The 22,661-nt window shown below is 51.3% G+C and overlaps 2 protein-coding genes and 1 non-coding gene across 3 annotated transcripts in view; 1 reads left to right on the top strand and 2 right to left on the bottom strand.

Moving 5' to 3' along the window:
* Nucleotides 1-443: 443 nt before the first annotated feature.
* Nucleotides 444-16,851, bottom strand: MORF4L1 (mortality factor 4 like 1). Its single transcript, XM_051796914.1, has 13 exons — nt 16,717-16,851; nt 14,705-14,751; nt 12,348-12,415; nt 10,126-10,212; nt 9,923-10,003; nt 7,797-7,859; nt 5,652-5,677; nt 5,017-5,105; nt 4,812-4,913; nt 4,249-4,337; nt 2,982-3,154; nt 2,591-2,675; nt 444-1,093 (listed from the first exon to the last, which is right to left on the bottom strand). The coding sequence occupies exons 1-13, from the start codon at nt 16,754-16,756 to the stop codon at nt 1,009-1,011; spliced, it is 1,035 nt and encodes a 344-aa protein (XP_051652874.1). The 5' UTR covers nt 16,757-16,851; the 3' UTR covers nt 444-1,008.
* A 159-nt stretch (nt 16,852-17,010) lies between these two features.
* TRNAK-CUU (transfer RNA lysine (anticodon CUU)) lies at nt 17,011-17,083 on the bottom strand. Its single transcript has one exon. It is a non-coding gene; the product is annotated as a tRNA-Lys (tRNA).
* Nucleotides 17,084-17,721: 638 nt separating this feature from the next.
* Nucleotides 17,722-22,661, top strand: part of ADAMTS7 (ADAM metallopeptidase with thrombospondin type 1 motif 7) — a 35,939-nt gene continuing 30,999 nt past the window's right edge. The window contains exons 1-4 of the mRNA XM_051796837.1: nt 17,722-17,853; nt 18,650-18,999; nt 19,998-20,169; nt 22,088-22,284. Of these exons, the coding sequence (XP_051652797.1) occupies nt 17,736-17,853; nt 18,650-18,999; nt 19,998-20,169; nt 22,088-22,284 (837 nt within the window). The 5' untranslated portion in view covers nt 17,722-17,735. The remainder of the gene's footprint in view (nt 17,854-18,649; nt 19,000-19,997; nt 20,170-22,087; nt 22,285-22,661) is intronic.

The following is a 22,661-nucleotide window of genomic DNA, read 5'->3' on the forward strand; positions in this document are numbered from 1 at the left end:
CGCTGGGTGGGTCGTTGTGCTCCGGTACAGGAGGGCACAGGGGCAGGGTGGGACACGACCCTGCTGGATTCCTGTCCAGGGAATCTGCTCACACCTTCCCTCAGCCCATCTTCACACACAGGCAGCTCCTGGCAAGGTGCAGCCCATGTCTGGGGACATGTGGGTGCAGGACCCTCCCATTTCTCAGTCCCCACAGGAAGGGCACGATTCCACCCCACCCACACCAGAACAGCCCTTGGATCCCCAGATACTGTGATTTCCTGCAGTAACATCTGTGATTAAAACCTGGTGTTTTGCCTGGAAATAGCAGCTACTCAGGCCAGAGCCGAGTCCTGCAACACCATTAATACATGTCCCCAAACCCCTCGTTCCCTTGGCTCGTCCTGGCCAGGACACTCACGGGGCAGGGACTTGACACGAACACAAACATCAGAAACAACGTCTGAAATTAAAAAAGTTTATTTGCAGCTCTGTAAAACAGCTCCATGAAAGACCAACATTTCCAAACACTACGAGATGAGAACACGTTTTCCTACTGTTAGAATATAAAAAAAAGTCACAGTCCTTCAACTACCCCAAGAGAAGCGAACATTTACGGACCAAACATGGCACTTGCACCACCACCAAGTCAACGGGTCGAGTCAGACAGTCAATAGCACCAGCACAGGTGACACAGCCCCGGGGGTCTGTCGGACTATGGAATAAAGCAGGTTAGTGAGGCCAAGCCTCGTTCAGAGCAGCCCTACGAGCACGGAGTTCATACAGAGACACACCAAACACATTCCTTCACATCCCACCGACACAAACAGCGAGCCAGGAGCAGCACAGAGCTCCAGGGAGCTCCGGCCGTCCTCCTGGGACAGGAAATCTTCAGGACTTTACATGCCAGCTCCATTTCACACACACAACTTTGTTCACCTTATGTTTACAGGGCCTGTGCAAGAGCTGTGCAGTGGGGAGGTGAAGGACAGGATGCAAAGTGGACAGTTGCAGGGATCCAGACTGGGATTACACCGCTTTCCGGTGGTACTCGGGAGGGGCCACTTCATAGTCACTGGCACTGAACAATGCAGAGGAATTCTTTGCTAAATACCTACAGAAGTAATAAATAGATTAAATTACCTTCCTGCCCAAATTCTCCACCATTCAGAACCGTGTGAGTCCTCAGGTGTTAGCCCAGAGCACACGATGGGATTTGAGCAGCACAAATCTCACACCAGCTGTGTCAGGTTAACTCCACATTTGACAGCTCAGGCCAAAAAATCAATTAAAAACCAAAATCAATTCCAAGCAAGCTGTCAAACGGCTCTGGCTCCAGGTGAGGTCAAGATTAATAAGATGAAACAGCTGACATTTGAGGTCCAGGCAGCTGCAGTACATCCACTACTGACCTACTCCAAGGGAGAGGGAACAGGACCCCAGGGAGTTCTGTCTGCACAAACAGGGAACCTCAGGGGCTGAATGAATGATGGCAAAACAAGGGATGGCCAAAGATAAACGTTATGTGCCCCTCAAATCTCATCAAATGGATGCAGGGATTTCTGGTCACTGGCTTCACATTTCTGCCTTTACAGCCAAAGCTCTTCAGACCTGCATTCACCTCAGACTGACCCAAAAGACCAGGATCTACTCCAGGCTCTCAGGCTATTCCAAGGCAGCTTTTCCCTGGCTTTCAGGTTGATCCATTCCAAGCCCTGCTGCAGAGCCATCCTGGATTTACTGAAGGTTTTCTTTCAACTTCCAATTGCTTATCCAATCACATAATCCTGGAATGGTTTGGGTTGGAAGGGACCTTAAAGCTCATCTCATTTCACATTAAAGCCTTTTATTATCATTCAGGATGGTGTTTTCCTCCCAGATATCCCACAGCCACAGGGCTGCAGCACAAGCACACTAAAGCTCCAGTGACTGTCTGTCCCAGAAAAAACATCCATAAAGTTCATCAGTTTTTAAATATTTGCTCAATTGCTGTTGAGTAACTGTTGTGTAATTCAACAGCTTGCTGGAATTATCATCATCTGCTTTTTATAGCAACTAGAAATAAAAGTTGAAGCATTTATTTTGAAACAAGTAGCAGATTTGGGCAGTTTAGAAGTGCAGATTAACAGAATCCTGGAATGGTTTGCATTGGAAGGGACTTTAAAGCTCATCCCATCCCACCCCTGCTATGGGCAGGGACACCTCCCACTAGCCCAGGTGGCTCCAAGCCCCATCCAACCTGGCCTTGGGCACTTCCAGGGATCCAGGGGCAGCCACAGCTTCTCTGGGCAACCTATGCCAGGGCCTCAGCACCCTCACAGCCAGGAATTCCTTCCCAATATCCCATCTAACCCTGCCCTCTGGCAGTGGGAAGCCATTCCCCCTTGTGCTGGCACTAGCAATAATCTCAGTGTAACAGGAGAGATTTAAAACCAGTCTTACTGTGCTCCTGTACAGCAGTCAGAGCTTCACTGGGATCCAACACTTCACTGCGAAGATCCCCCACACAGGCCCCAAATCATACAACCATTCACTGAAAACAGGCAGCAACACAACAGCCTGTGCTTCCTGAACTTTGCTTTTCTTGCTGCAAGACCTTCCCAGTACTTACTTTAAGAAGTCATGCAAATAGTTTAACAGCAAGGCCAGACTCTTCTCGTCCAGGGGCGTGTAGGCGAGCATGGCTCCGATCCGCACTGCTCCGAAGGAAGGAGCACTGGTTACTCACAGAACACCTTCACAAGGCCTGCAGCACAGCCCACACCTTCACAGTAGCACAGAAAAGCAGCCCAGCAACCTACTCCAATATGCACAAGCTCAACGGGACTGTTAAAAGCCCATTTCCACCCCAAAGCCCCCAATGGCTCTGAGCATTTTGGATACGTGGAGCGAGGAAAGAGTGAACCCACGATCCAGAGCTGCCTGCCACGGACTCAAGAGGGGAAAAGAAGGATCTGAATCCTTCCAACTGCTCTTCCTCACCCTCCCGAGGTGGTACTCACCAAACAGCCTCAGGAGGTGTGGGGCACCATAGACCTGAGACATGGGAGCATCCGGGTGATCCGCCAGGATTTCGGCGTACTGGGGCCTCTCGAACTTGTAGAGCAGCTGAGTTCCCAGCATGACGTTGAAATACTCCTTAATCCCAGCCACCACCTCGTTGACAGCGTATTCCCTGGGGACAGAGCACACTGCCAGCCTAGCTCCAAGGATGGGATGGACACAGGGGGAGCCCTGGCTTGGTGAGACCAGCAAAATCCTGAGGATCTTGGGCAGGCCTTCAGATCTTCCAAGGAAATTTGTCTGGAGACCTTACAATGTACAGCCACGGGGAGTGGTGCATTTCCAGACCTCCCTTGAAAATGGGCTGTTCTGAACTCAGGATTCAGGCAAACCAAGAGCAGCCTTGTTTTTAGTCACCCACTCAGAGAGATGAACTCTTGGAGCAGCCCTTCCAAAGGAACAGGCAGGATTTTAGGGACACTCACCAGCTCTTCTCTTTTCAAAGTTCATCCCAACTCACAACACTTTAAAAGTACAATATTGAAGTAACTGGACTGAACTCCTGCTTAAAGAGAGGGACAGCCCCCAGTATTTCAGGCACCTGATCCCTTCTTCCCAGACCTCTCCTGCCATATTCCTGCAGGCCTCCAAGTTCACCCTGCCTGGACAGGAACTGGTGACACTGAGCAGCCCAGCCCTCACTCCACCCTGCCAACACATTCAGAGCAGACATCAGGACAATTACAAAGGAGGTTAAAACACCCTGACAAGTCAACAATCTGCCTCCTCCTGAATGGCAGAAAATAACTTCCCCTTTCTGTTCTCTCTCCCTTTCAAACAGGAAAGCTTCCTTCAGAATAAACACACCTTGTTTTGGTCAGGGCTGACTGCTGGGGTAATTACAAATGAGTAATTAGCTCTGCTCATCTGAATGTTTTACCAGTCCTCATGCACCTCCCTGTCCCTGTGCCTGGGAGGGAGCCCAGCAGCTCTGAGCTCACCTACCAGGCAGCTCTTCTGGGCTCTTTGTATCATCTTCCCTCGGGAGAAGGCTTGGGAAAGGGGGAGAAGCAGAAATAATACCCAGAAAGCAGAACTGCAGACTGGAATTACCCCCTCAAGATTTCTAAACTCCTCCATCACCTTGGTCTTGGAACAGGATGCTGGACACTGGGCTGGGCCTTGGTTCACAAGTTTACTTGATTTTTCCAAGTCCAACAACAACAGCAAAAGAAGTGTTTAAGGCTGGAAATGGCCACAACTCACTTGTTATCAGTATTTCCTCGGGATTTTTTGTAGTTTGCATAATCCTCTAAAATGGAGTCAACATTCTTCTTGGCAGGAAGGTAGAAGAGCTGCAAAGAAGTAAAACAGAACAAATACAAGTTGCCTAATTTCTGCAGACATTTATACCTGGAAGCTGAATTGAAATCAATGCACACAAGGGCATTTTCTAGACTGAAAACAGCAGGTTAAGTGTTATGTGTTATTAAAGGAACACCCCAACTGTTTTAATGGACATACAAACCCCCAACCAACCTGAGCACCCTGGGCCATGGAAGGTGTCCCTGCCCATGGCAGGGAGTGGAATGAGACTGGTTTCCATGTCCCTTCCCACCCAAACCATCCCAGGATTCCAGGGCTATATCCATGTTTCCATTTAACTCCTGTGCTGCTCAACAGCAACCTGATGATGAACTCCTGAATTAGAGTTAAATAAAGTCATGCCAAGAGTCACAGGTACACAGCAAGGCACACACATGCCCCCCAGACTGGACCATGAGTTTCACACCTCTGGGATGGCCCAAACTGTTCTCTTGCCCAGTCACCTGCTTCTGCCTGGTGATCAAGTCCCAGTCATCTACCAGCCATGGCTTCAGCTCTTCTGGGATCTTCACCTTCACTTCAACTCTGTTCATAAATGTTTCTTCCTGAGAAAAGCAAAGCCACACTCATCACTCCCAGGTGCTAATGGTGAGCACAGCCCCCTTCCTGTTTTCCACCCAGATCCTGGGAGGGGATGGCAACACTCACACTTTCCACCGTGGGATCTACTCGAGCCCTTTTCTTCCTCGGGGGCTGGGGAGTCTCACTGGTGCTGCTCCCCTCTCCAATGCCTGGAGCTGTGCAGAACACAGACTTCATCAGTGAGAAACACCAGGGAACATTTAAGACTCGGATTTCTCTCAGATCCCCTTTTGGTTTGGTTGGTTTCTGTGTGACATGTTACTTGTGTGCTGGCAGTCCCACGTTTGGGGCACTTTAAACTGCACCAACACATGCCTGAAGGTGGAGGTTTCTGCACTAAAACCAAACCCATGTGTCACTGTCTGTAATATTCTCTAGCACAATTTTTGGGCCCAGTAGCTCAGCTTTGCAGCTGTGTCCCACCTCCAGCTCAGTAAGAAAACGTAAGTCAGACTTAGGAAGTTATTTCCACAGATCCAGGGAGATCTCACTTGGCTTTTAATCTGCAAGAGGTCAAAATCCTGACAGACTGAAACAAGTAGATCTTGTGCAAAGCAGAAGAGTGTGCACCCCTCCTGGGCAGGAGGGACTGAGGAGTGCAGGAGGGACAGCACAAGGGAACAGTAATTACAGATTTAAGGTCTTTCCAGCTAAGAATCCTTCACTAAGGGGATCCACTTATATACAAAATACATACTTACTTTTCTGCTTGTTCTTTTTTGTTTTCCTGCAAAGAGAACACAAATTATTGCAAATATGAAGAGAGTAGTACTTCAGGAAGCCAAAGCAGAAAGCCAGAACAATTGTCCACTAAGTTCAGTGCAAGGAGCAGATACTCAGGGGCCTGGGGAGTGTTTAGATAAAAACACAGGAAAGAAATATCAGCTATGACTTCACAGTTATAATACTACAAGATTTTTCATGTAACAGGTTAGAATTCACCTTTTCTTTGGATGTTTTGTCCTTCCCAAGTGCTCCTGGAGAACTACACTAGATCTGTAGGTGTTCTAATTCTGTATTTCAAACAGAACGTGGGACAAGGAATTACCAGAGAAATCTCAGTCAACTGAATCAATTTCCAGTAAAATATTAAAAACCCCTCCAGTTTTACCACTACAGCAGCAGAGGGAAGTTTCAGTAGCACTTTGTTTGTTTGCTACCCATTTTCATAAAGTTTTAACTGGAGTACGACCAGTCACGTCTCAGTTTTCTCCCTGCTAACAGCAGGCCAGTTCAACTGCTCCAAAAGCAGTTTGTGTGGACAGAACTCATTACCAGTAAGAGATTATTTCCTTGCAAATTCACCACCACCTCAAGTGACTCGTTTTCAGGCTCTGAGCTGGGTTTATCTGGGCCAGGAAAAAGGCAGAGTCCCCAGGAAGGGCTGAAGATAAGAAGAGTAAGGGTTGTTTGTTTTTTGTTTTTTTTTAAACTTCAAGTCAAACAAGCATTAGGCTGAAACTGAGGCCAGAATAAAGCTCATCTCTCCAGAAAGAAGGAGCAATGGCCAAGTGAAGTCACTGATAGTGGACTGGTGTATTGAAGAGAAAGGCTTTTCTTCCAAACCTAAAGTAAACAGGGAGGAACAGGGAGTTCTTCCCAGAATTGAAATCACAAGATAAAAATTATGTTAAGCATTAGAATTGAAGCAGAGTTTTAACCACTGGAACAGAGGGGCAATATAATATAAATAATGTAAAGTCCTTATCAAATATAAAGCTGAACAGCACCATGCAGGTGCCTCATGCTGCAGATAATCCTTTCCTGCAAGGACAAGTGGAATGCAAGTCCTGAAGGGACACAAGAGATTGAACCTACTTAGGATGGGTTAAACACATCCTTTTGTGCCACTTCACAGCCACATGGGAACAGAAGCCCCAAACTTGCACTGCCTTCTCTTTCCACAGCCCAGCTGTGCATTCCCCTCTTTCTCCCTTCACTGCCACTTTTCACTGAACTGGACAACAAAACTGGAAAGCACCATGGAAGCCTCAAAGAAGCTTCTGTGGAAAGAATTTTAATTAAAAGCCTGAACAGAGGTGGGAAGTGCTGAAGATCTCACAGTTCAAACTTAGAGGAGGAATGTGGGGGGGTGTGTCACAACAGTGAAAGGTGAAGCCTGAAGAACTGAGCAATCTTTCCCCAAGACAGATGAAAAACACCAAAAAGCCCCAAAGCAGCAGACATTAAAATGACAGGAGTCATCCTCCTCCTTCCTCACCTCTTCAAAAAGAGAACAGGCTGCCACAAGATGATGGGGAGGCCAGAAGTCCAAAGGGTTCAGAAGTTACTGGATAAATATAAGACAGTCCCACACAGGGACATTAAACCATCACATGGACACAGCCTCCAGCTCTGAGGCCCCTCAGTCACAGAGGGCTGGAAGCACAGAGGTGTTTGGGGAGAGCATCTCTGGCCCTGACTCACTGGTTCCCTCTGGGCACACGTTACTGGTGGCCAGAGAGGAGGAGGGGAAGGAACCTCCAGCCTGAGCCAGTCCCAGAGCTGCCCCAGCCCTGCACAACTGGCAGGGTTTGGATGGTGTTTGGCATTTGGAGGGCCTGGAGTGCCTCGGAGAGCCACCAGCTGTGCCCAAGGGAGCAGGGGATGCCCCAAGCCAGGCAGACAACACACCTTGGCACGTTCAGGTCAACAACAAGACTTGTATTAGCCGAAAAAACAGCTAATGCTGGTTTTAAATAAACCCACCACCAAACCAATCCACTGCTGCCAAACCTACGTGACCCAGCTGAGGACTCAGAGAGTCTGTACAAGAAGAGTAGGGAAGCAAAGAGTTTTGGGTTGCAGGACAGGACCCCTGGTGTGACAGCACAGCCCTGACTCACCGTGTGGAGATGGCAGGGGTCTCCAGACAGCAAACAGTGTGGGCTCCATCCCGGCGGAAAAACCTGCAGGTGAGGACACAGTGTCAGACCTGGTGTTCAGCCTTCAACTGGGTCTAAGCATTTCCTCTCCCTCAGCCTCCAAGAAGGGGAGAAAAATAGGGAGGCTTTGTTGGAAGCAGCACTGAGGGAAGCACTGGATGTGGTTTTGGCCAGAGATGAGCAGCAAGCTCAGTGTAACAACATGGGACCTGTTCTAACCCACCTCCCCAGGCCAGGCTGCTGCTCCAACAACAGCTTCCCTCTCCCCCTTCACAACTCAAAATCCATCACCAAAGAATTAGCTTTTCCAATCAATGAAACAGAAGTTTCAGAGAACTACCTTATGTCTGCCTTGCTCTGCTGGAGACAGCCACAAGAGCTTAGGATAGTGGTGGCAGCAGAAAGCCAAGCCAGGTGCTTTCCAAAACTTGTTTCAACCAGGAATGAAGTCAGACCTGGTAATATCTGTAAAGCTTTACAGTTTCACAGGGGCTTAAACCAAAGTCATTTTTGCTGTTGGGTCTCCCTTGGACACAACATCAGGTGTGGGTGAGAGGATTAGCCCACGTCTGACCTTAAGCCCAGGTTAACACTTAGTGTTTACTCAGGCAGAAACAACTCCCCCCTGCTCCCAGCCTGAGCTGCCTGGGTGACTCAAGCTGGAACCTACTCTGCAGTTACTCTTGCCATGCTCTCTGTAGTGCAAACTACACACTTACAACTGAGGCATCCCTGCCTCTGCCAGACTTACACCTGGGATTAACCCTCCTCCCACTGACTCACATGTGAGATGGCTCTGGTGTGACAGCCCCCTAAGCAGCCAAATTAGCAATGGTCATAATTTAGACCTGGTTTAATTAGACTTTAATGACAATCATTATCAACTATCTACACAGAGAGGTGGGGTGGGCTTTTGTCACCCCCAGGAGAAGACAAGCAGTGCCTGGTCCCTGTCAGAGGTTGGTGCTGAGCTGACAGAGCACAACCTGAGCTGGTGCTGGAGCCCCTGGGAGCCCCCAGCAGAGCACAGGGGAGCACCCCCAGCACTGGGGATCTGCCAGATCCACTGGCTCCCCATCCCAGAGACCAGGAGCCAATTACAGCCTGGGCTGGGCTTTGCTAATCCCAAAGTGAAACTGCTTCAGGATGCAGAGCAAACACCAACTACCTGACCCCAGTACTGCTGCCTTCTCAAACCAGTGATTCACAGTTCATAACAAAGCTGCCACAGATGACACATGAAATCTCAGGCTGCTGCCAAATCCACTTCTGAAGAACTGATGCCATTTCAGCAGCTTCCTCATGAACACCAGAATCATAAAGGGAGTCAGGAATTCAAAACATCCCATTAGCAATGACCATCTTCATAATTAAGCAAAACACTGTCCCAAACAGAGGAGTTTGGTGACAACTGAGCAAAGCAGCAGAGCTGCACTGTCTGTGTGAGAATCTACCACACCACCTCTTCTGAAAACCAAAAGGATGGAGTGAAAAGTCTGACAGTTACAGCCTCAAATTGATTTTTTCCAATAAATGTCTGAGCTTGCTTCTGGTCTCTTAAGATGCAAACCCATTTTTAATAGAGTATGGGTTTAGTTTTGTCAAAACCAGCCAAACAGACTCTTATAATGCAGTTTTGATAATTCTGCAGTGAGAAGGCATTGGAAGGATTTTATTCCCAAGTGCTTGCAGAGCCTGGAACAAGTGGGAAATTCTATATGAAAACTGATTTCACTGAGATACACGAGACTTATGAGGAATCACCACTTTTTGAGTGTCAGGTCACCCACTCAAGAGGAACAGAGTGCAAAAAATGTAGGATGTGTTTACTCAGTACCCCCATTCAGTCCTGAACTCTTCACCATCTAAAGGCAGTTTAATAAAATACTTCAACAAAGGCCTTTTTGACATCATGTAACACAGCTTTTGCATGGGCTGTGTCACAGGAAATGGAGTTTAACCTGCAGGCCCATTCTAAGAAAAATCCTACAGATCAAGAGCAAAAAGACAAGCAAAGGTTTAAGAGCTGCTTGGGGTGGGGGGTTGGGGGTTGTTTTGTGTGTTTTTTTAAATAAAAACCTTCTTACACTTCAACATTCTTCTGCTGCAGACCAGAAGTTTTCTTGCCTGGAGCAGCTCCTCTCATCTTCCCCTCTGCATATTGTTCCCTTTAAAAAGAGGAAATTCATAAATGAGACTTTAATGGAAAAGAAGCTTGCTTTATTTTTTTTAAAACTCATTAACTCTTAAAAATATTTACTGAGAAGGATTTTCTACCAAAATTACTCACTGATTGGCCTTTTGAAGTTCTTTTTGTTTCTGCAGGTTGGTATCCACGTATTTGAGCACTCTGCTTTCTGGAACCCATTCATCCCAGCTGCAAAAAAGCCAAAATACCAGGTGATCACTCAAAAACTTCAAGAACAATTGCATTCTACACACAACAGTCAATTCAAAACTTCACAGAATTTGGGACTAAACTGCTTTCGTGTCAAGTCATGGACTGGCACAACTCAAGGTGTAAGTTACCAAACACATTCCCCACTGACTGAAGCTGGAATGGTTTTTCTAGGGAAGTGTAACCCTCAGGCATTTCCAAAGAATTTCCCAAACTTGAAGATGGGCAATTCAGGAGGGAGAGGACTGACTTTAACTCAAAAGAAGCATCACAGGAAAAAAAAATAATATTCCATGCTTACTAAATTACGGGACACCTGCAGCCATAATATATTAAGAAGTAAGTTTCCTTTATCTATTCCAACATTTTATAGGTTAACAAATTCAGCAATAAGATCTTACTGTAAGGAGAAGAGCTCTGATTTCTGTCTGTGAAGGAAACCAAGATGGAATGAATATTTGAAGAATCTGAACGATTTAAGAGAAGAGGTGTTGGGGAAATTGCCATTACGAGCAGCAATTCCACTCTGACAAAGAGTGGGTCATCTGAGCAACCAGTTTATTTCAAATAAAACACATTAAAAGTGGCCAAGATATTCTAAAGTTAAAGCTCTTTCTACGGAGTTCTGTGTCATTTTCCAACAGCTGCCAGTGCTGGAGTGTGGAGTGGCCAAACCAACACTGCTACAGGAGTACCAGGGCTTTGGAGTGTGAAGACAAGGCAAGCTCAGCATCCAAAAATTACAGAAAAACCACTCCAGCTGTACCCAAAGCTTATAGTTTTAGGCAGTGCTTTGGTAGCTCTTTAACTCCCTCCCTCCTGCCTGCAGAGCTGCAGGAGACGTTCCCAAGGTGCTGTGTAACCAGGGGACACATTGCACTGCATGGGCAAGAAACCCTTTTGTGTCCTGACTGCTGACACCGGCAAAAAGCTTAGGAAGCCAAGCAATTAGCAAAGGCCCACAGCCAGAGAAGCCCAAGTGAAGGGCTCACAGTGCCCCAGAGCTCCCTGGCTCTTGCAGCAACGCCACTTTTAATGCTGTTAATTGGAAGCTTGAAGGCAAAGGAACTCAGCACAAGCAAGAAAAGCGGGATCGGGACACCAGTTCTGGCCCCTCCCTCGGGATAAACCAGGGGAGGAAGGACCAAATGTTTGCTGCCTCATTAACAGACAGCACTGGAGCTGATTGTGCTCCTGGAGCTGTGCACACTGAGCCAGTCCTGTCCTCTGGCAGGAGGGTGAGCAGCTGCAATTAAAAGTTACACAGAAAACACCAAGTTCTGCTTTGAGTCACATCAGTGAGATCAGCAGAGCTGTGACTGAGAGTCTTCAGCACTGAGATGAAACAAAACCAAAGCAAACAGGAAACTGCTCCCTGAGACTTCCAAGGCTGAGGAGCTGAAGCTTTTAATCACTGAGGAAAAACTCCACTTTTCCTGAGTTCGAACTGAGTGGCAGAACATAATTCAAAAACAGGGAAAAAAGGGCACCAGTACAACAGCCTCCTGAAGTTTTCACCTTTAATGGCCTCATCATTTATTTCACAGAGTCACCTTTCATTTTCAGCAACCCCTCAGCCAGAATCCTGTTATTTCTGCAGGAGGGAAAAGGATCTCCAAGTTTGCTTTATCAAGGGAGGCTGGAACCGAAGCACAGGCTACACCTGCCCCAGGAAGGGCTAACCCAGCCAGCCCTCAGCAGGCTGTGCTTCCCCAAAACTTGCTGCCAAACGTGGTATAAAAGTCAAGCACAGGGTATTTGAGTGCAGTTTTGCTCCACCTCAGCAGGAGTTGCCTCTTCTACCAAGGCATAACAGACATTTCTGCCAGGGAGGAATTACAGTAAGTGTTTTCCACCCTGAACAAACAGAATGCTACAGAGCATTCCCATCACTCTCCTGACACCCCAGGCTCTGCAGGAGATGGTTAGTTTGGCAATGTTTTCTTTGTGTCACTATAAATCATCAGCTCAGGTATAAAATCATTTAGGTTGGTCCCAGAGAACCTCCCCACACCAGGGACATTGGCAGTGCTGGTCCACCCAGCTCACGCTCAAACAAAGCATCCTCCTCTAAAGGACAAAGGAACTGTGCTTTCATTTTGTGCAATACTTACTTTTTATTCCAACCACTGTAGTGGATAAAGTATTTCACTTGCTTGTCCTTTATGGCAACCTTTACACACTGGAAGAGAGAGGAAAGGTCAGTCAGCCCCAAAGAGAACAAGGAGACTGGAATGAGTTTTGGTTTTTTAGCTTTCAGTTTAAACAAAGAGATTTCCATGCAAGCACCTGGAATCCTGGCAGCTATCCCACAGCAGACACTGCCCTCTAACCCACACTACTGCCTACTGAGGGACTGGGAAGGGCAAAGCAAAGCTCTCCAGAGGGATTCCTTCCTTCAGGAGCAGGACCAGAACCCCTGAGGATGCCCCAGGAGTAGCCAAGCAGCTGCTTCCCTGCTCCAGGTGAGCCAAAGCCATTCCCTGGAGCTCATTCCCATCCAGCCCCCCCTCACAGACAGGTCAGCTGCTGGAACACAGGAACATCCCAAGGTAAAATAAATAACAGGGATGTCCCCAGCCACAGAGAGAGCCTTGTGTTCAGAGAGAGCTGCAGTAAGGGCTGGTTTTGGGTTAAGAATCTAAACAGGAGGTAAAAAAGCACAGTTCTTTCCATCAGAAGACTGGCCTAGGGATACAGCTCAAGCAACCACAGCCACATTAAAAACCCAGCCAGGGACAGGCCTCTTCCTGGAAAAACAGCCCAGAACAGAAAGTACATAACCCCAGCTAGGTCAGTCCCTGAACTTCTTGGCTATACAAATTAAATCCACCAAGTTCAGCACTTCACCCCCTGAGTCACAGTGGTGTTCTGGAGATGCTGAGACACAGGTGCCACTTGGCAGTGACAGAACAAGGGTGCTGTAAAACAGGAACAATGACCCTCTGTAGCTCCAGCTTTTAGTTGCTTTTTAAGGATTTTTTCCCCATTGAAGTAAGAACTACTCACAGAAGTTATAATTGCTGTTTCATTGCCATGCTGAATCACCCCTAAGTGTTATATAGTGTTCTGCTATACAACTCAAGAACGCAGTGTGATGTACCCTTTTTAATTAAAAAAAACCTGCCAACTGAGAGGAACATCATATTCCAGTAACCATCTCCAAAATGCCACATATGGAACTTAAACTCAGGCTCACTAGACTTGCACCCAGGAGTAAGGTCATGCTGCTCCTGCTGGAGCCAGTCCTGCACCAGGGGCTCATCCTGACAGCCTGAAGTCAAACCCAGCCAGACACAGACTGTGCCCGTCTCTACTTGTCTTGAAGAACAAAAGGGCTGAGCACAAAGCAAAAGATGACTCAAGTATATTTCTGTACCAAAATATTTTTTTTGCTGGAGGTTAGAAGTGCTTTAAGTGACTCTCATTTAACTCTGCACTGTAGAGATGTACGAGCAGTTCCCCTTTGCCACAACTCTTCACACTCCTCTAACACACACAAGTGCCTCCCTGACCATCCTGCTGTGGGACACCCCAGATGTGGTCAGGAACAAAGCAACCCATGAATTGAGAGTCACTGAAGAAAAACAGATCAAAGGAACGGGAAGAAAGCAAAGGTTATTATTAATTACTACTTACAAAGCACCTTTTAATATTAAATGCTTCTAAGTAAATAAAGAAAACATTTTACAATTAAAATTCAAGTTTATTCTGCCAGGACAGGAACTTGGAAGGATCTACTCTTATACCAACAGCCAGCCAAAAGCTTCTTGCCCGCTGGGAAATCCCTTCCAGCACCAGGCTGGCAGAGCCAGACCCTGCTTAAATCCCACTCTGGATAAAGGAGAGGGACACAGCATGGAGAAGACCAAGTGCTTCCCTGCCACCAGCCCTCTGAAGCTGCCCCATCAGTTAACATTCACTGACACTAAATCCTAATGGATTTAAATCCCTGTTTGAGGTGCCCCAGGAATTTCTGCAAGTCCTCTAACCCAGAGAGCTACAGCAGCCCTTTTTCCATTTCAGCAGGCAAATCCAGAGCTGCACCTCCAGCAAACCTGAGGCAGCAGGTTACCCTCCATATCACAGATCTGCAATGCAGGTTCATGTGGTTAAAAAGCCAGAACTGGGAGTGCCACTTCCTTTAGGAGTGTAACCCAGCAGCTCCAAGTCCTGCAGGTGCAAATGCTTCCCAGTGTTCTGGGAACACGGCTCTGTCGGATATTCCAACATGTGAAACCACCCAGCCTTTGAGAGTTTACCAGAATAATTGCAGCACCACTGGGCTTCCTGATTTTTTTCAATATTATAAAGCTCCAGGATTTAAAATTTCACACATCATCAGGTTTTCATTAATTTTCATTTCAGCCCTTGATCCCACCTAGTGAGGCACAGCAGGGAAATTAAAGCAATTCCTTATTTTCCTGGGGGGCAGTGAGAACCACCTGCAGCAACAAGCTGCCACACTTACCTTTGCTTCATAAAGGAGAGGTCCATGGAAACAAAGCACTCGCTCACCTGGAAGAAAGGTCCAGATAAACATCTTAGAACACCCCAGTGCCATCTCCACACCACGTGTCAGCCAGGCCAGCCCACAGTGGGCACAACAGCTGGGACTCTGGCAGGGAACTGCCACCAAAACTCACATCCCTGCCCCCACACCAGGCACTCCCACACCCCACTGCAAGGCTGGCACACACGACTCCCTCAAAGCCTCCAGTTCTGGCTGCACACCCCAAAACACACTGGCTCCATACAGCACACTGCAGTCCAAGTGCTCACACAGCACACAGGGAAAACTGCCAGGCTCTGAGGGATCCTTCAGCCCTCTGACACTACACTTTGGTCCCCACCAGGACATTAACTCTCCTGAGAGATCCCACCTCTGCACCTCAAGCTTCTGACACATGAAAGCCACTGTCACCTGTGCACCTTCCCCTGCAGGAAGAACAGCACCTGGTATTCCCAGTGCAGTCAGGAAGAGACACCCCCCACACTTCCCCATCTGATGTGTGGGATGGAACAGTGCTGGGTCTGTGGAAGAGCAACAAAAACTGTTCACTTGGAGGGTTTTATATAGGATGAGACTGTTCTTCACCCTGTTTTTTTTCTCCTCAATGGCAAGGCCTTACTGTGTGGTTACACTGTGGGAATTTCAATGTACTTCACAGGATACCTGAGCCCAGATGTTTCCTTCTGGAAGCTGCAGTGCCTCACATTTTTTGGGGAGATGAGCTGCAATGTGGGAGATGAGCTGCAGAACTAGAAAATGCTTCTGTGTGTCAAGAAAGCAAAAGATTTAGAAAGCTTCTCACAGAAGTGCCCATTTTGATACATGACACGGTCAGTACTTTTATTTAAAGAAAGCAAATGTCAGTATAATTAAGGCTGACAATCAGAGGTGACATTATTCCCCTCCTGTGTCACCGTGCTTACAAGTGCTGGTGGAAACACCTCTCTATTTCCATTGTTGTTCAGTGTTTTCTAGGTGAGATGTCCGCAGCTCCTGCCAAATACTTATTTTTAAAAATCACACAGCCGTTTGGCGTTCTTTGTTTCTGTGAGAACCTGGCAGGCTCTGGCTCCCTCACTGCAGCCTCTCCCGTGAATCCCCCACACTGCAGCGACACAGCCACACCTCTCCCTGATCCCAAAGGCCACCTCATCCCAGCGACACAGCCACACCTATCCCTGATCCCAAAGGCCACCCCATCCCAGCGACACAGCCACACCTGTCCCTGATCCCAAAGGCCATCCCATCCCAGGGACACAGCCACACCTGTCCCTGATCCCAAAGGCCACCCCATCCCATCGCAGCCCTGCCCTGGCCAGGGACACCTCCCACTGTCCCAGGCTGCTCCAAGCCCTGTCCAACCTGGCCCTGGACACTTCCAGGGATGGGGCAGCCACCTTCCTATATTATTTCTCTTATTTATATCACTACCAACCACAATCGTAAGCTAAAAATCGAAATATATGCGGAAAAAGCCTGGCAAGGAGCCCGATTGACCCTCGTTCCCCTCAAGCCCCGGTGCTTCGTGGCGAACATGGATTCCGGCACAGCCGCGACCCCGGCGCTGCCTGCACGGATCCCCCTGCGCCGAGATCCCTCTCGGGGAAAACAAACCTTCCAGGCGCGAGGAAGCGATCCGTGACAGCCCCGGGGATCGCAACAGTTTTAACGCCCAGGGAGGTCCAGGCCCTTCAAGGGGCGAGGAACCGAAGGGCCTTCAGGATAACAGGGGGTGGGAAGGGCCCGCGCGTCACTGGGAGGAAAGAGCAGGCACGGGAAGAGACAAAGACTGCGGGAATTCGGCTTTCCCACGAATTCCCAAATCCTCAGGGCTGAGCAGCGAGGGATTAGAGCGAGATCACCCTCAAGGCACGAGCACTGGGTGCAAATCGCCGCAGCGGGCAGCGACGGGCGGCCGCCACCGCCCCGGGCCCCTCGCAGGGCACCCCACCCGCTCCCCTCGCACTCACCCTCCTGGAATTTGGGCTTGGGATCCTGCTTGGGCGCCATTTATAAGGGCCGGTCCCTGCTCCGCCCGCTCCCCGCGGGGCCTCAGCGCCCGCGCCGCATCCCGGCCCGGCCCCGCCGCGCAGCCGCGCCCCGGGCATGGCGGGACATGGAGTCCGGGCCATCCCCGCCCCCGGCGCACGCCGTGCGGGGGCACAGCACAGCGCCCGGTGTGCAGTGGCGGCCGCGGGGGCCGCGAGCAGCGAGAAAAGGGGAAAAATAATGAAAAAAAAAGGAAGGAAGAGGAAAATTTTATACGCCCAACGTGGGGCTCGAACCCACGACCCTGGGATTAAGAGTCCCATGCTCTACCGACTGAGCTAGCCGGGCGCTGTGCTGCTCGTGCGCCGCCCTCGCCACTCGGCATAGCTCCGCGCGCCCAGGGCTGCGGCCGCCAGGGGGCGCGCGCGGGCCCCCTTCGTTTGCATATCACGTCATCGTTTAATTAAATATACACCTCCCTCTCAAGGCCGGCAGGGGCGGAGAAGAGGGAGACGTGGCCCTCCGGGAAAAGCTGCAGGGTGTGGGGGCCACGAGCGGCACCAGGAGGGGTGTTTAATGGCGCCAAGTTACCGCAGGTTTGCGCTCCCTGTTCGTTTTAACCTGAGAGGAAATAAAGAGGGGCAGCGAGGGGTAGCACCGGCTGGGGGGGGGACAGGGCAGCGTCAGCCAAGCACTCTTTCCCATTTTCAACGAAAATTCGCCGAAATGTTTCCCTTTCCACCGCAATCCCCGCGGCGGAGCACGGAGCGCAACGGGAGCGCCGCCAGGGGGCGCCCGAGCGCCAGCAGAGCGCGCTGCCCGCCCGGAGCCCCGCCCCCCCGATGCGCGTAGCCCCGCCCCGATGCGCGTAGCCCCGCCCCGATGCTCATAGCCCCGCCCCCGATGCTCATAGCCCCGCCCTGTACCCATAGCCCCGCCCCCGATGCTCATAGCCCCGCCCCCGCCGCCCCTGCCGGCGGGCTCCCCCAGCGCCGCAGCCATGGCGGCCCCGGCCGGGCTCCTGCCCCTGCTGCCCCTGCTGCCCCTCCTGCCCCTCCTGCCCCTCCTGCCCGGCCTGGCGCTGGCCGCGGGCACGGCCGCAGGGACCGCGGGGACAGGTCCGCGCGGGGACCGCGGGAGGGGCGCGCGGGGTGTCCGCGGGGATGCGCGGGGATGGATGCGGGATGTCCGCGGGACGCGGGGATGTCTGCGCGGATCCCCGCGGGATGTCCGTGCGCCGTGGGGATGTCCGCGGGGATGCGCGGGGCGCTCCGCGGGGCCGTAGCCGGGCACCGCGGTGCCCCCCGCCGCTGCAGCCCTTCCCCGGCCGGCTGGGCAGGGTCGGACCCGGCTCCCTCCGGCACTCCCCGGTGCCCCCCGGCTCCCCCCGGCACTCCCCGGTGCCCCCCGGCTTCTCCCGGTTCTCCTGCGCTGCGCCCCAGCCGGGGAGGCTCCGGGGCGCTCAGTGCCCTGGGGTTGCTTTGCCCCCGGAGACGGCGTGCGAACACCGTTTCCAAGCTGGGATTTGATTTTTTGCGGGTTTTTTCGTTGTTTGGTTGGTGGGTTTTTTTACTGGCAGCTGGAGTTTAGCAGCGGGAGTGTGTGCATGGAAACCGGGACCAGCCCCGGCAGAGCGAATCTCCGGAGCTGCCCGATCCCCCCGTCCCTCCCCACCCGATCCCTGACCCTGACCTTAACCCTGTCCCACGGCAAACCCCAGCCCTGACCCGCCGGGGGCATGAGGGGCAGGCGGGGTCCCTGCTCTTCGCTGCTCCGTGCCGTCCCAGTGGACACCAGTGACCTGATCCAAATGGTGTTTGGGTCCCTGCCGCGGGAGTTCACCCAGCGGAAGGAAGGGGTGGGAGAGGACAGGTGAGGAGCCCTGCAGGTAACCCCTGCACCCCCTCTCCCCAGAGCCGCCCCCGCCGCCCCCGGGCAGCGACATCGTTCATCCCATCAAGGTTGACGAGAGCGGATCCTTCTTGTCCTACGACCTGACCCACCGAGCCCTTCACCGGAGGTCTCCTGCCTCCAGGAGCAAGTTCCCTGCCTTCTACGAGCTGCATTACAAAGGACAAGCCCTGAAATTCAACCTGAGCCTCAACAGGAACCTCCTGGCCCCGGGCTTTGTCAGCGAGAGGCGGTTCGGGGGCATCGCCGGCGCCAAGATCCAGCCGCACACCTCCAACCCCTGCCACATGATCGGGGAGGTTCGGAGCCGGGCGGAGGGAGGGCTGGCTGCCCTCAGCACCTGCGATGGCCTGGTAAGTACAGCCCTGACCCATAACGATCCTTAATCCACGAGGAAACAGGAGGAGCTAAGTCCCCCTTTCTGCTGAAAGCGACGGCAAAACTCCCGGCGGCAGCAGGGTCAGGATCCCAGCACGTAGGTCTGATGTGGCCGTGGATGAGCTGACTGTAAATTTCCCATGGATTCCAGTGGTTTGGGAACTCTCCGGGGCTGTGTTTGCTTGTTTGTGTCCAAATTCCCAAAGACAGCAATTCTCTGCCTTCTAGTACATAACTGTGTGGTTGTGAGGAGCTCGGAGCTGGAGGTGTTAATGACAACACAGCTCGTGGGTACTGAAACTACTCCCTGTTTCCTGAACTCTCCCCTGCCTTGATCCAAAGTGTGAAAGAGTAACAGTTTTGGGGGAAGGGTGGAAAACCTCCCGTGGGTTCACAGAAGTGGCACCACATAACCCATCCCGAGGGGGCTATGGGATGATAGGGGCATTGGGGTTGGGAACCCCTCTGTGTCCCCAGCACAGGCATGGGACAGAGGGAGGGATCACCAGCAGTGCCTGTGCTGGTGTCTCCCAGTTTGGAGGGATGACAGGTCCATGGGATCCTTGGTCTGCTGCTGCTCTCAGGTGGGGGCTGTGTTTGCTTTTTGAGCTTTCTGTGTTTGAATAAATGGCTTTCCACTGCCAGAGGGCAGAGTGAGATGGGAGATTGGGAAGGAATCCTTCCCTAGGAGGGTGGGCAGGCCCTGGCACAGGTTGCCCAGAGAAGCTGTGGCTGCCCCTGGATCCCTGGAAGAATCCAAGGTTGGACCAGGTTGGACGGGGCTTGGAGCAACGTGGGCTAGTGGGAGGTGTCCCTGCCCATGGCAGGGGATGGAATGGGGTGAGCTTTGAGGTCCCTTCCATCCCAAGCCATTCCAGGATTCTGTGATTCTAGTGGTCACTCCCAGGCCCTTCAGTGTAACCCTGTGCTCAGTGCAGGTGCCTTCACAGTGCCCCCTTGTCTCTCCTGCCAGAAAGGCGTGTTCCGGCTCCTCAACGAGGACTATTTCATCGAGCCGGTGGCCAGCAGCCCCCGGGAGGACGGGGCAGCTCAGCCCCACAGGATATACAAGCGCCAGGCCCCCAAGGACGGGGCAGAGCAGGGCAGGAGCCCCCCAGCCCCCCGGGAAACCTGCGGCGTGCCAGGTACTGCCCCTTCCTCTGGCGATGTTGGTGCCACCAGTGACTCAGTGTGTGCTGAACCCCAGTGTGTGCCTCTCGCTCTCCTCTCCTCCCAGCCCTGCTGCAAGCAGGGAGATGATGGGGAGGTTGAGCCTTTGCTTTCATTCCCTTGAAAACTTCAGTTTAGACCTGCTGGGGCATTGGACTTCGGGAGTGAAACCCAGTCACTGCCCAGGGAGTTCCTGCTGCAGGCAGTGTGTGGCTCCTTCTCTGTCCAGAGCACATGGGTTGGATAAACTCCCAAATGCAGGATTTCGAGTACTGAGGCTCAGTCCATCCCCAGCAGCTCAAGGGCACTGTACTCCTCAGTGAAGCTGCACCTTCCAGGCAGCACACCTTGGTTTGCTATTTCTGGGAGCTCTCTGCTTTCAGAAACTTGGGTTTTTTGCTATGATCAGATTATTTTCAGGCATTCTTCTGATAATCTAAATTAATTATTTAATCTGTGGTAATAATCTTAACAGCTTCTTCAAGTCTTTGAAGTCTTTTCTTGACTCAAGTCTATTCTTGACTTTGAAGTGTATCCTTGAAAATTCATTTCTCGGGGTGTACTATGGCCCGTGTGTAACTCGTGTGGATCTCCCTTGCAGTCAGGGCTAGCAGGGTGGATGTGCTGGGCATGCCCTGGAAAGGAATCCCAAAGCCTGTAGGATTTTAGTGACTGCCACCCTTCCATCCTGCCCTGATGTATTGCTGGTTTGCTTTGCAAAGCACCACAACAGCCAGATGGTGCTGGGCTGCTGGGTGGTGTTTAGCTTCTGTCAGTACGTGGTGCAGCCTGTCTGTACAGCTGGGCAAGTGTTTGAGAGGGATCATCCCAAAGGAAAATGCCCCACGAGCCCCCCGGGACCCCTGGGCACCCTCTGCTCTGCAGTACCCTCACGTCCTGGCTGGAAGCTCAGCAGCCAAGGACACAATGGAAACGAGCTCCAAGGAAGCCACTGCGATTAAACTGTCACAGTGGTATTAGCAATTCATCAAATTATCCAGATAGTTGGGATTTTTCAGGCTGGGGGATCAAACGCCCTTTCACAGCTAACGTACACTATAGTCCATAAAATGTAAAAGTCCATTGTTAGGGAAGAGAGGCTGAGCCTCCCAAACTGGTCGTGAAAGCGATTCCCACTGTGTGGGATGAGGTTTGTAAAGCCTTCACCCAGCTTGGGGCTGACCCTGACCTTGATCTTGGAGCAGCGTCACAGGGAAAGGCTCCACTGGAGAATTCCCAGTTGCTGGTGTGCGTGAGGAGCTCTCCTCCGCCTCCGGCCCCTGCTCAGCCCGCTGAACATTCCCGTTGTTTCTCCTTGGGAAGGAGCAGAGTTCAGTCTCCACGTGCCTGAGGAAATCTCTGTGCTGTCCTGCCAGGTCTCGGCTCGCCCAGGGCGCTGATGGCTGTGGGATTTGGCTCAAGACTTCAGTCCAGCTTTGGGGGCACAGAACTTATCCTGTTGGGAACTGTGCCTCCCTGAAAAATATAGATCTGGGATGATAATCCAAAATGTTGAGCCACCAGGGTTGTTTCTCAGGTTGTTTCTCAAGCATCTCTGCAGGGTTGCCTGTAAATTCCCGTGTCAGTACAAACCCTAAAACTCTGCTCTGGGAGGCTCCGTGTTCCTTGTGGAATATTGCAAGCCCTGTTCCAGTCAAAGAAATTACTTCAAATGCTTTGTTTGTTTTTCTATCATGCTCATGTGCAGCAGACTGAGCTGAGAGTCTTCTGGAGCACAGAGCACAGCAAAATGCACATAAGTTATGGGTCTAAGTGTGGAGTCTTCTCCACACCTAAGGTTATTCCTTTGAACTAAAACAAAAAAAGATTTTATCAAAATTGCAGACATTTCATCAAGAAAAAAAGACCTTTTTTCCCCGTCTAATCCCTCAGAATCTCAGGAAAGCCTGGAGCGGTCTGAGAGGCGCAGGGAACGGTGGGAGCAGAGGCAGCACAGGAGGAGAAGAATTAGGCAGCGCTCCATCAGCAGGGAGAAGTGGGTGGAAACGCTGGTGGTGGCAGACACCAAGATGGTGGAGTTCCATGGCAGTGAGAACATCGAGAAGTACGTGCTGACTGTGATGAACATGGTGAGTCCTGGCCGGGCAGGGCAGAGCCATAGTGTGACACATGGAATCAGGGAATCAGGGAATGGTTGGGCTTGGAAGGGACCTCAGAGCTCATCCAGTTCTACCCCCCTGTGGGCAGGGACACCTTCCACCAGACCAGGTGGCTCCAAGCCCTGTCCAACCTGGCCTTGGACACTTCCAGGGATGGGGCAGCCACAGCTTCTCTGGGTAGAAGACCCCAGGGCTTGCCAGGACTCATCCCTGGTGGGACCTCAGCAAAGCTCTCACCACTCAGGCTCTTCCCACCCCCCTTGGCTTTGCTGCCCTGCTCAGTGCTCTGACCCCATGGGAGGATGGGTGGGTGGCAGCAAACCTGAGGGCAAAACCTCTGTGCAGGT

The sequence above is a fragment of the Manacus candei genome, unplaced genomic scaffold, assembly GCF_025592945.1.
Source record: "Manacus candei isolate 608988 ecotype Guabito, Panama unplaced genomic scaffold, ASM2559294v1 h1tg000046l, whole genome shotgun sequence".
Classification (NCBI taxonomy): Eukaryota; Metazoa; Chordata; class Aves; order Passeriformes; family Pipridae; genus Manacus; species Manacus candei.